Consider the following 12,428-nt stretch of genomic DNA (forward strand, 5'->3'; position numbering starts at 1 on the left):
GACAGTGACAATGATCCATTCACAAAAATCAAACCAGAAAGTAAAGTGGGCATTATGCACTCAAATCTTCTTCTACTGATTATCACTTGTTTGGGTATAAATTTCAGATGCACACCAGTACAGAGGTGAGCAATTGTGTTCCATCCTGTATATGCTATTTAAATTGACTACAGCTTGTGACAGAAGATAATGAGTTCTGCTAAAAAAGCAAAGTAATTAAGATTGTATCGCCTTTCAAGCTTTGTGAACAATTATCTAACTATAACACATCTCAAAATTTAAAGACTATAGTAGAAAACAACTAATCGAACTTTACTGTCACCTCCACCATCACTACCATGACCAGTACCATCAGTACTTTTGCATCATAATTTGTGACTCAACATTATATAACTAAGTCCAGAGCTATGATTTGTTGTGAAGCGATCACAGTTTCATCTATTCCAATTAAAAGTTCGAAAAGAGAACACCAATAAAGTCAGCTCACTTTTCAAACCATAATGAGCAGGCTTTCTATATGCCATAGAACAACAGAGTGCAAATCAGCATGGTTACTCACCGCTGTGTGCCCAGCACAGTAGGTGTAGCTCGTGTGTGATTGGTAGTGCAAGCTTGTCCTTGGGAATGTGTACGTATTCCAAAGCGGGTGACTGTTGTTCCACTGTGAACTAAACCCAGGGCTCATTGTCACTTGATACTTGCTGTTTTGGTATGTTCTCACTGTGGAGTTGGGCTGTAAAGAAAGAAGTAAAAGCTAATGTAAAATACAGGTATTTGGGCAATGTGTGGCACATATGTTACATTTGTAAAACACACACAAAGCTTTTACAGAGAGGGATATTTTAAAGTAAAGGGAGGAGGGAAGAACACAAGAATACTGCATTGTATAACAGATATTTCAAAAGGATTAGAAAGCAATCTTTCTTAACCTAGCATGCTCTAGCTCGGTCTGTATAGCCAATGGGTGTGATTATGTCAGGAGCTAATTAAAGTCAACAAAGTTATGAATTAGGTTGGAAATTTGCTTACAAAAACGATCAACTTAACTGTATTCTTTAAAAATGAAATAAATTGGATTTTCAGGTGAGTTTTCATGGCACTACTATGAAGTTAAAATATTTGTTTTTAAAAGAGTTGTTTTTTACATCCATTAACATTCAGCATTACAGTTTTTTTAACTTGTGGAATTGTTTTTGAGATTTATATAATTCTACTTGTGTTTACTACTAATACTACTACTACAATAAATGCAATTAAGGCTAAGATTGAAAAATCAGCTAATGACCCAAAATGCAGACTTTGCAAAGAAGCTGATGAAACCATTGATCATATCCTCAGCTGCTGTAAGAAAATTGCACAACTATGTGGCCCAAATGATTCATTGGAATTTATGTCACAAGTACCATCTGCCAATAGTAAAGAACTGGTGGGATCACAAACCTGCAAAGGTAGTGGAAAATGAACATGCAAAAATACTATGGGACTTTTGAATCCAGACTGACAAAGTTTTGGAACACAACACACTAAACCTCATGGTTGTGGAAAAGAAAAAAGTTTGGATTATTGACGTCACCATACCAGGTGACAGTCGAATTGATGAAAAACAACAAGAAAAATTCAAGTGTTATCAGGACCTCAAAATCAAACTGCAAAGGCTTTGGCATAAACCAGTACAGGTGGTCCCAGTGGTAATTGGTGCACTATGTGCCATGCCATTCAGCTGGCATTTGAAAACAATAAACATTAACAAAATTACAATCTGTCAACTGCAAAAGGCCACCTTACTGGGATCTGAGCACATCATCCGAAAATACATCACACAGTCCTAAACCCTTTTGAAGTGACCGACTTGTGATTCTGTGATATGAAATCCAGCATATATATCTCATTTGCTGTGTCATACACTGTCTTTATATCAATAATAATAATAATAATAATAATAATAATAATAATAATAATAATAATAAATGGCTAAAATACAGTTTTCTGCCCAATCTCAGTAGCATGGTTTTGATGTAAATCGATATAGAGCAAATCAAGTTGAACTAAACTTCCTAGAAACAGAAATGACTAAGTTATGGCTATTATACTTTGGACATATTATAAGATGACATGATTCATTAGAAAAGACAATAAGGATGTGAATACACTAATCAAAGAAAGCACAGACCGGCATCTGCCAGAACTGAGTAAGGCTGTTGGTGACAGGATGTCTTGGTGGTCTCTCATTCATAGAGTCACTATATACAAAACCCAACATGATAGTGATTAACAACAAGGGAAGGTCATACAGCCTGTGACTGGATGGATGCCCATTCATCAGTGTGCAAGCATTTATGCTGTGAATTGTCATCAAGTCAACTTCAACTCATGGCAATCCTATGAATGAGAGACCTCTAAGTTGCCCTATCACCAACAGCCCTGATTTGGTCTTGCAGCGTACAGAGGAATACAGTGAATGTGGAAAGCCTCCAAAATTATACCTCACATTTCCACCAAATGTTCATATTTTTTGATTCGCGGATGGAAAACTCTCCTCACTGCAAATGCAATGCACAGCTGATGTTAAAGGCTTTTGCGCCTTTAAATGTGTGCTCACTTCCTTCAGATTCAGAAGCCTTCCCCAGAAGAACAGGGAAGGGGTTTTTTTTTATTACCAAGCAATCCTCACTATCTCAAACAGCCCTGCTCTCTTTTGTCACATGTCAGTGATTCCTGGAGTGTGATTTCTAAAGATTTAACTTACAACCTTTCAAACACAAAGCATACAAATGAACACTAAAGGCTACACCAAAGTCTCATTAGTCACCGCATATGACAAGTGGTTACTTTGTTCATTTTGAAGAGGTTTTTTGGAGGGAACACTGCCCTTGTGCTTAAAGGAGACTTTTCCGGCTCCAAATAAACCTTTTATAAGACTATGAATCTTGGCAAATCAAAGAAAAGGTTGTGGCTAGAAAAACTTCACTGAGAAAGGTTCCTCTCCCTCAAAGGAATCCAAAACAAATTTTCTTCCTTTGGTCTATTATTTATCTTTCACATCATACTTCAAAAATAAATCTCATCTTTCCCAATGGATTTGCATCACTTGCTTCTTGGTGAATTTTACTGTAAGGGTTTGCATCAGAAGCATGGATATAAATCTTCACTTATTTCACCCTCATTTGCAAGTTTTGAAAAATCTCAAGATTATGAGACAGTGACTATTTTTTGCAAAGAGTTTGGTTGTCCAAAAGCATTCTACAAAAAAACACTGGGTCCAGCACTTGTCTCAAAGGGTCAAAACACCTTTCCTCCACAAGGACAGTAAAATCCGTGGATGTACATCACATTGCTAGCAATAAAACTCTCAAAAAGCATCATGAATTGGAACCAACCAAGATGCCCATATCAAAACCCTTGGACTGGAATCAGGACTGGCTCTGTATTTACACATACTTCATTTCATCTGATAATCTTAAAACATAGATATAAGGTGAAACCCTTAACATATTTGAGTCCTGAGCCAATTAGAGCTTTTAAAATAGCCATAGCACTTTGATGAGGAACCAGCACTCTTGGCAGGAAAGACTAAAGATCTTGTAAAATTACAACCCCCATTATTCCATAGCATTCAGTCATGGCAGTAAAAGCGATGTCAAGCTGCATTGATTCTACAGCCGAACCCTTAGTCTTGTGAAACAAAAGACATTTACAGAGCCTCAAATGGCCTGGGGAGAGAAACATGAGAAAGGGTTGTTATGTGTTTTCCAGGCTGTATGGCCATGTTCCAGAAATATCCTCTCCTGATGTTTCACCCACATCTATGGCAGGCATCCTCAGAGGTATACACCTCACAACCTCTGAAGATGCCTGCCATAGATGTGGGCGAAACATCAGGAGAGAATACTTCTGGAACATGGCCATACAGCTTGGAAAACACACAATAACCCTGTGATTTCGGCCATGAAAGCCTTCGACAACACATTAAACATGAGAAAATTCTCCTATGCTCTACATAAGCAGTTTACAACATAATATATGAACAATTAACACAGTGTTAAAATGTTCAACCCATAGTATTTAAAACATCCCAAGTAAAAACAGATTAAAAAACGCAAGTAAAAACAGTAAAATCACACAATTCGAAAGTGGCAATCCAAGGTCAATCCAATGTCAGTTCTCCACTGCATGTATGTTTCAATGTCTCTTATTGTTGTTGAGTAAAGGCTTGGTCCCACAACCAGGTGTTTAGTTTTTTCCTAAAGACATGAGGGAGGGTGCAGATCTGATATCACTGGGGAGGGAGTTCCACAGTTCGGGGGCCACCACTGAGAAGGCCCTGTCTCCTGTCCCTGCCAATCGTGCCTGCAAAGGAGGCAGGATCGAGAGTAGGGCTTCCCCAGATGATCTTAGATTCTGGGCAGGATGGTAGGGGGAGATACGTTTGGACAGATAAGATGGGCCAGATATCATGTAACATGTCATACATAACCAACTTCCATGCTAAACACTGTATCTCCTTGGTTCAAAAAGTCTCAATGTGATGTCAGTATGTTAAGATGGAAAGCCTTTGAAATACCACCACTACTTCTCTCTCTTTATGTTCAAATGTGACACTATTCCTACCCAGCATCCTTTGGCTTCTTGCCATTTCATTTCTCATTTCTCCTCAGGAAAACTAGCAGCAGTTGGTCACCAAACTTTATAATAGAGTGAGGATTTTAACATGGGTTTCCCAGGTCCTCGTGTAGTCCTTTACACTCAACATCATATTAGTGTCTATGGAATTATTCTCTATACAGCACTCCCACCATTCTTTGCTACTAAGTTACCTTATTTATAACTAAGTTCACCCGAGTTTTGAAAATCACAATATGACTTCTTCTGAAATACCATTTATTTTCTATTGTCTAATTAAAGAACTTTGATATCACTTTAACCATGATGGCTCTGTTCTGGACAATCCTGGGAAAGTGGCATTGAGAATTCTTGCCAAGGAGTTATAGTGCCTCACCAAACTGCAAATTCCAGGATTCCACCAGACCCAGCATACAGCCATGGCACAAAAAGTGGTATCAAAGTCTTACAATTCTATAATGTGAAAGATACATAGAGGACTGAAAACCGTTTCCACCCAGTCTTATTATAATTCAGTGTTAATTCGGTGAAGAAATGTCTCTTAACCTCTCCCTCCTGAACCCAACACTAATATTTATAGAGCAAGCTTTAGCTTCAAAGCTGACAGGCATAGAAACAGCTAGACCTTACAAAAGTAGGGGAGTCATGTTAGTCTACTTCAATAAAAACAACAAAAAGACTAGTGACACCTTCAAGGCTAACCAGTTTTATTTGGCTCGAACTTTATTGAACTCCATCCTTTTTCATCCAGTGAATCTAGTGAAGAGAGTTGGAATCCACAAATGTTATGCCAAATAAAACTCGATCATCTTTAAAGAGCTATGAAACACTTTGTTGTTTTTATTTTCAAGTGTTTTTAGGGCTATCACCTATCCATCAATTTCCTAGCTTCCTTACATGGAAATAATATGTATAAATTGACAAAGCATTTGCAGATTTCAATCTCGCATTCAGTTAGAAGCATTATCCTTTCCTATGCTTTAGAAAGACCACTGACCATAAAATATTTGGAAAGGATGCATCAAATTAACCCATCATTTGCTCTCCCTCCTCTCCATGCCCCCTATTATTTCGCTGCAGTTGCTGAGACCCTTAATTGACTACACTGAATAATTATGTTTTGCCTGAAAATTTCAAGCTGTTCAAACTCAATTCATAGCCCTTCTCTTTTTTTACAGCTGACTTATTAATGAGAAAGGTCAAAACATGGTCTAAGTTCCAGACTTGCATCAGACTTCAAAAGACATTTGGACTGCGTAAATGACTTCCACAGTTTAGTCCACGCTGTCTTGGCTTCTAAGCCTCTAAAATGAACTTCTCAGAAGCCTGAGTGGGCTGGGGAAATGACATCAATTTGAGACTCTCCAATCCCTGGATTATTATTATTAAAAGCATTCTGCCTTTGGCTACATCTTCTGTAGTTCTGTAAAAAAAGAAGAATTGTGCCTGGAGATTCTTATTAGGGATATTTCTCTTCAACCACCAGCATATTCTCTTTCGAGTCCCAGAGGATTACAGCATGTGACAAAATCCACTGCCAGATTGGATGCCATTCCTTTTAGGTGCCTCTGGCAGAGTTATAAAATACCCCAGTTTGAAACATGCCACAGATGAGATTACAGACCTAATCCACAAATGACTAGAATGATAAAGTATGATTAGCCCCAGAGATAATATAGGCTCCCTTGAACCACACAATGGGGAGGGTGAAACAGACAGAAAAGTCTGACTGTCATGATGAACTTGCTGATGATCAGAAATAGAAGTTTGCTAACTATAAAAAATAGAGCAGCACAATAAAAAAAAGTTTAAAAATGAAATAGGGCTACAAGATCAGTTTATTTTGAATTATATGAGATTTATCCTCACTGATGAAAATCTTCTATTCTTTGAGTTATGGTGTGTTTTCCAGGCTGTATGACATCTATGGCAAGCATCTTCAGAGGTTGTGAGGTACATTGGAAACTAAGCAAGGGAGGTTTATATATCTGTGGAAGGTCCAGGTGGGAGAAAGAACTCTTGTCTGTTGGAGGCCAGTGTGAATGTTGTAACCTTGATTAGCACTAACGGCCTTGCTAGCTTCAAGACCTGGCTTCTTCCTGCTTGAAAAAGGAGGCAAAGAGAGAGGGCCCTTGCACACAGCCATATAACCCAGAATATCTGCTTTGAACTGAGTTATCTGAGTCCACACTGCCAGATATTCCAACTCAAAACGTGTGCGATTTTATTCAGCTATGTGTGGAAGGGGCCAGAGGGAGGACCCTTCCAGAGCCCTGTATCCCAGAATATCTGCTTTGAACTGGATTATCTGAGTTCACACTCCCAGATATTCCAGCTCAAGGCATTTTCTGCCTTGATATTCTGGGTTGTATGGCTGTGTGGAAGAGCCCTAATGGTCCTTCCACACAGCCATATAACCCAGAATATCAAGGCAGATAATGCACGTTATCTGTTTTGAACTGGATTATATGGCAGTGTGGACTCAGATAATTCAGTTCAAAGCAGATATTGTGGGTTATTCTGCCTTGATATTCTGGGTTATATGGCTGTATGCCAGGAGAGAGGCGGCAATTCTCTCCCCAAAGCCCAAACTCCTTCCTCGCCCGAGGAAGGAGTTTGGGGCTTTGCCCAGGAGGAGAGAGACGGCGATGCTCTCCCCAAAGCCCCAAACTCCTTCCTTGCCCGAGGAAGGAGTTTGGGGCTTTGCCCAGGAGGAGGGAAGCAGCGTACATGCTGCTTCCGGTGGGAGACGGCTTCCCACGCCGACCGGAAGGCGAAGGAGGCCGGGGTGTGGCGCCATCCTCCTGGGGGCCTCAACTGTGCCCCCGGATGATGGCGCCACAGGCAAGTGCCTACTTTGCCTCTCGGTTGGACCGCCTCTGTTTGTATGTTGTGTTTCTTCATCAGCCTCTGGAATATGGCCATACAGCCAGGAAAATACACAACTACTCAGTGATTCTGACCATGAAAGCCTTCAACCACACACTTCCACTCTTCCTCTAAGACATAGATTCAGAAGGCCTCATCAGAAGAAAGCCCGTATGACAAAGTTATGTTGAATCAGGCTGGTTCAGTTTTGTTTCAACAAAAGTGACACAAAGTACTTCAGTTTGTATGATTTTTTAGAGGTGCAAATAGTCCAAGGTCCAGAGCATAAGATACTCATAATATTGGTTTGGATTCCTACTTAAATTTTAGTAACCCTACATATAAATATAAGCCAGTGTAGTCTGAGCACTGGACTGACTCTGAAGAACAAAATTCCCATGTGGCCATGAAAAATCCCTGGGTGACTTTGGAAAAGTAATTTAGCTTCTGAATACCCTGTGACAGATTTTGTATAGAGTTGCCCTAAGTCGAAAATGTCTTGAAAGTGCAAAACAATAACAACAAAAACAACAATCTATATAAATAGCATAGGCAAGTTTAATGCTAACCTTTTAGCCATTACTTCGAAGATATATTTTCTGACTTTATGCAATATCGAATTGCACTAGAAAAACAAGTGTTACCTGTGTTTCATCAGTCTGAGATTTTCTACCCTAAACCATTCCGGTGGGTTGTAAGAAATACATTGCTGATTTATTAGGAGGAGTATGATATGTGCCATGCTCTGTATTACAGAATGGTTTAACTGATAATAAAGAATCTTACCTGAGAAGGGCATCAACAAGTGAGGGGAAATCAGTTAGGTTTGGAAAACTAATGAAAATTTTTAAAAACATGGACCAGTAATCCCTAGAATAACCATGAACACTGTGGTCCTACTTACATCTAGGGAAAGTAATTCCCATCAAAAAGATTTATTTTTAAATAAACAAGGTTAGGATTAGATTCCAAAATACAACAGGAAGCATGCATTAAAGTTCAATCTTCCCAGAAATTTCAGTGTATAAAAATGACGGTTTGAAAATATTCTTATTATAAGCACATTATTCACTGCCCTTTTTCATATACAAAATGACAAGACTTCAGGAAGGTCATAACAGAAAGACAAAACAGACTTTCTAGGAGACAAATGACTACTGCTGATTCATATCAAATTTTAAGTCTCTCTTTGTTGCTGAACTACTAGCTATAATTTCTGGATATTGATTCATTTAAAAGGTAAAGGTAAAGGTTTTCCCCTGACGTTAAGTCCAGTCGTGACCGACTCTGGGGGTTGGTGCTCATCTCCATTTCTAAGCCGAAGAGCCGGCGTTGTCCATAGACACCTCCAACGTCATGTGGCCGGCATGACTGCATGGAGCGCCGTTACCTTCCCGCCAGAGCGGTACCTATTGATCTACTCATATTGGCATGTTTTCGAACTGCTAGGTTGGCAGGAGCTGGGGCTAACAGCGGACGCTAATTCCACTCCCGGGATTTGAACCTGGAACCTTTTGGTCCGCAAGTTCAGCAGCTCAGCGCTTTAACACACTGTGCCACCAGGGGCCCACTACTAGCTATAGATGTCCAAAATAAGGGATAGCACACTTATGTCTTTGGGTATTTTAGACTGCAATTCCCATAAACCCTGCCATTATCTAGGCTAGATGAGGGAGACTGGTTCTTGAACACAACTTAAAGGTCACACAACTTTAATATAAATGATGACGCAAAAGTGAGATAACTTTCAGAAAGCAAAGCTGATGGGCACATCATGCAACATATCCCAGCATATGGAGTTTCTTCCCTCAGAGACCTCCTAGACCTCCATCAAATGAGAATTCTCCCAAGAAAATCCTGTAACTCTTGATTAAAATGTGTACAGACAAAAACTGTAATCCATTGGTGCACATACACTCAGTTTAAGCACATACACTTTCAAAATTCCTTGCATGCAATTGCCAAACTGCATCTCAGACCCCTCTGGGGTTGTTTGTTTTTTAAAGGTTTACCAGCAGTTGAAAGGTCAACTAGTGGTATTCAATCTCCAGTATTTTCTCCTCTGATTTTCTTCAAGAACTGAAACTTTAAGCCCTGAATCTCTCATGTCCCTCAAGACTCTCAAGGAAGAAAGGGTCAAACCACATGGTGACAGATTTGGGGGCAAAAAAGCAGCAGGCTCTACCGGTTGTTCAACACAGATAGTAGAAAGATTGCCGAGTGAAAGATTTTGAGCTCTTGCCAGGTATACCCTGTGAAGGGAATTTGAAAATAAAGTTTTCAATTACAGAGCACACTACCAAGCCTTTGGCAGAAAAGCTGTGACACAAGCAATTAGGGAATCCAATATAACAGACAGTCTTAATAGTTGAGATAAGCTAGCTAAAAATATTCCCTTGAATGCACACTTGAGTGCCATTTCCAGAGCATTCACTCTATGCTTCTTTTATCTTGAGAGGTTCCAACACGAATGCACAAGTGCACAGACACACACGCTAAAAGGCAGTGAACTAGAATATTTGTGGCATGGTACATTTCAGAAGGAAATCCCTTATAACTGTTTGCTATTTCACATGAGGTGACAACACAAAGGCAATATGAGCTTAAATTTAATCCATTTACTTCTTTATAGGATTTCTGTAACGTCTCTCGTCATAAAGATTCCAGGCTGGTCTGTAATAAAAACAGGATGGCTGAACATAAAGCTTAAACAAAAGAAGTAGAAACCAAGGAACACCAAATGGAATCCACACATTATGGATATTTTATTAGCTGGAATGTATTTTATTTTTAAAAAACCAACTTTTGAAAGGTGTGTCAAGTTTCTTCTATGAATGCCAAACTATGGTGTGGGGGGAGAGGAGAGGAATTGGTTAGATTAGTAGTGTCAAACTTGTGGCCTTCCAGGTGTTTTGGATTTCAGCTCCCAGAATTCCTGGCCATCGGACAAGCTGGCTAGGGCTTCTGGGCCATTGGACAAACTGGTGCAAACATCTGGAGTGACATATGTTTGACACATCTGGGCTAGATGTTCATTTTTTAAAAAGTACAATAGTGTGGGAGTAGACTGTAAATGGTTAATGTGTGCTTCTAGAGGCTTCTAAAAGAAGCTTTTCAATGTATTTTTCTAGAAATAAAAGAGGAGGGGGGAATTCAGACCCCCCATTTTGCCCACCCTTGCCACCCTTGCTATTACATCTCCATCTGCTCAACAAATCTGCACATCCCATCTTTTTTGTTCTTGTTTTGTGGTTATTTTTGAAGGATTTGGTGGATGACTGAATCTGAGGAATGGGGGTGCAGCTAGACAGTAGAAGTAATGCAGTTTGACACCACTTTAACTGCCATAGCCTAATGTTATGGAATCACGGGAGTAGGGACCTTTCATTGGATTAGGGATTGGGAACAACAATATAATAGTTTTTATTTAAAAATTAATATAAAACACAACAAACCAAAATATCAAAACTTTCACAAGGATAGAAAATTGTATTATAACTTAATAAAAGATACTTGAAAATGGGTTTGTACACAGATCTTTCCAAAATGTCAGTTCCTGTATGCTCATGTGACTGCTGTCTTCTTGAATATATCTTCTGGTCTTATTCATGAATGAAACAAAATGATATTATTTTTCCCAGACTGTTTCTTGATCCTGTTACTGATTTGCTACACATGTTGACTTGTTGCTACACATGTTGCTACACATGCTAGGTTCCAATTTCTATTACATCAATTGCCCTAAACCAGCGGTTCCCAACCTTTTTTTTACCAGGGACAACTTTGACAGAGACCACTCTCCAACAATAGTACCAAAAGGGTTACAAATCAGTTTTTGGTCAATTTTAGATTTGGTTTGGTTATTTGGGGTGCTGATTCAGAAAATTACATTAGCTAGACAACATCAGCTCCAGTTCCTGATACAGAACATATGCCACCCAGTAGTTGACATCTGCTCGGTCACAGAAAACCATATTAATAATCTAGAGCTGATGTGGTTTATCCAATGCAATTTTCTGATTCAGCACCCAAAATAAACTTAAGAACAGTCCTAAAAACAAAGACACCAATGTGCTCCCACTTCCAGGTGCCACATGGAATGGCTCTGAGGAGGAAGGAGGAGAAGGAGCAGTCAGGAGACTTGTCACAAATTTTGTGAGTTGTCAGCCTCCTCCCCCCCCCCCCCCCCGACATCACATTGCCTCAGCACTATAAGAGGGTTTTGAGAGACCAGTTGCTCTCATTGCAACATTATAGTAACGGTGAGGCTGCAGACCTATTTTAGTTCTTGTGGACCATGGACCACAGGTTGGGAACCACTGCCCTAAACTGATTTCTACTGCTTAGGGATTTCCTATCTGGCTGCAACCCACCACATTCAGTAAAATGCTTAAAAGGCCCCGACTGAATTTTGGTCCAGGTGTTTTGGACTTTAGCTCCCAGAATTACCGGACATTGAACAAGCTGGCTAGGCCTTCTAGGAGTTGGAGTCCCAAATACCTGGAGGTCCACATGTTGTGCAGACCTGGTCTAGATACCATACTGCCTGTGGAAGCACAGGTGGAAAGGTGGGCAGCAAATGGTAGGCTAATACATCAATTTGGTCCCATGAAACACCATTTACTTATAAAATTTAGTTCTGGCATCAGTCCATGCATTCTGTGCATGTAGACTGCTCTACTGCATGTAGTCTATGTGGGGTTGTCTTTGAAGATGACACTTAACTGGTCCAGCTGTTGTAGAATGGGACTGGTTGTATGCTTGTTGATGCCAAACTACACAGATTACTATGCTCTTTTCTATATTTCTTTCATGTGGTCACTGTGGCCTTAAAGGTTAAAATATGGCTGAAGGTGAGGAAAACCAGTGTCATTTATGTCTTCGATTTTTTACCAAGAACTAGAAAAGCTAGAGTGAAACATAGTACCATCTTTTTATTT

General features: G+C 39.7%; 1 protein-coding gene across 4 annotated transcripts in view; it reads right to left on the minus strand.

The window, feature by feature from the left end:
- Window positions 1-12,428, minus strand: part of rbms3 (RNA binding motif single stranded interacting protein 3) — a 958,643-nt gene that overhangs the window by 693,652 nt on the left and 252,563 nt on the right. For all 4 annotated transcript variants that reach the window (XM_062958203.1, XM_062958201.1, XM_062958202.1 and 1 more), the window contains exon 3: window positions 560-733. In XM_062958203.1, the coding sequence (XP_062814273.1) occupies window positions 560-733 (174 nt within the window). The remainder of the gene's footprint in view (window positions 1-559; window positions 734-12,428) is intronic.

Source organism: Anolis carolinensis, chromosome 6, assembly GCF_035594765.1.
Source record: "Anolis carolinensis isolate JA03-04 chromosome 6, rAnoCar3.1.pri, whole genome shotgun sequence".
In the NCBI taxonomy this organism is placed as follows: Eukaryota; Metazoa; Chordata; class Lepidosauria; order Squamata; family Dactyloidae; genus Anolis; species Anolis carolinensis.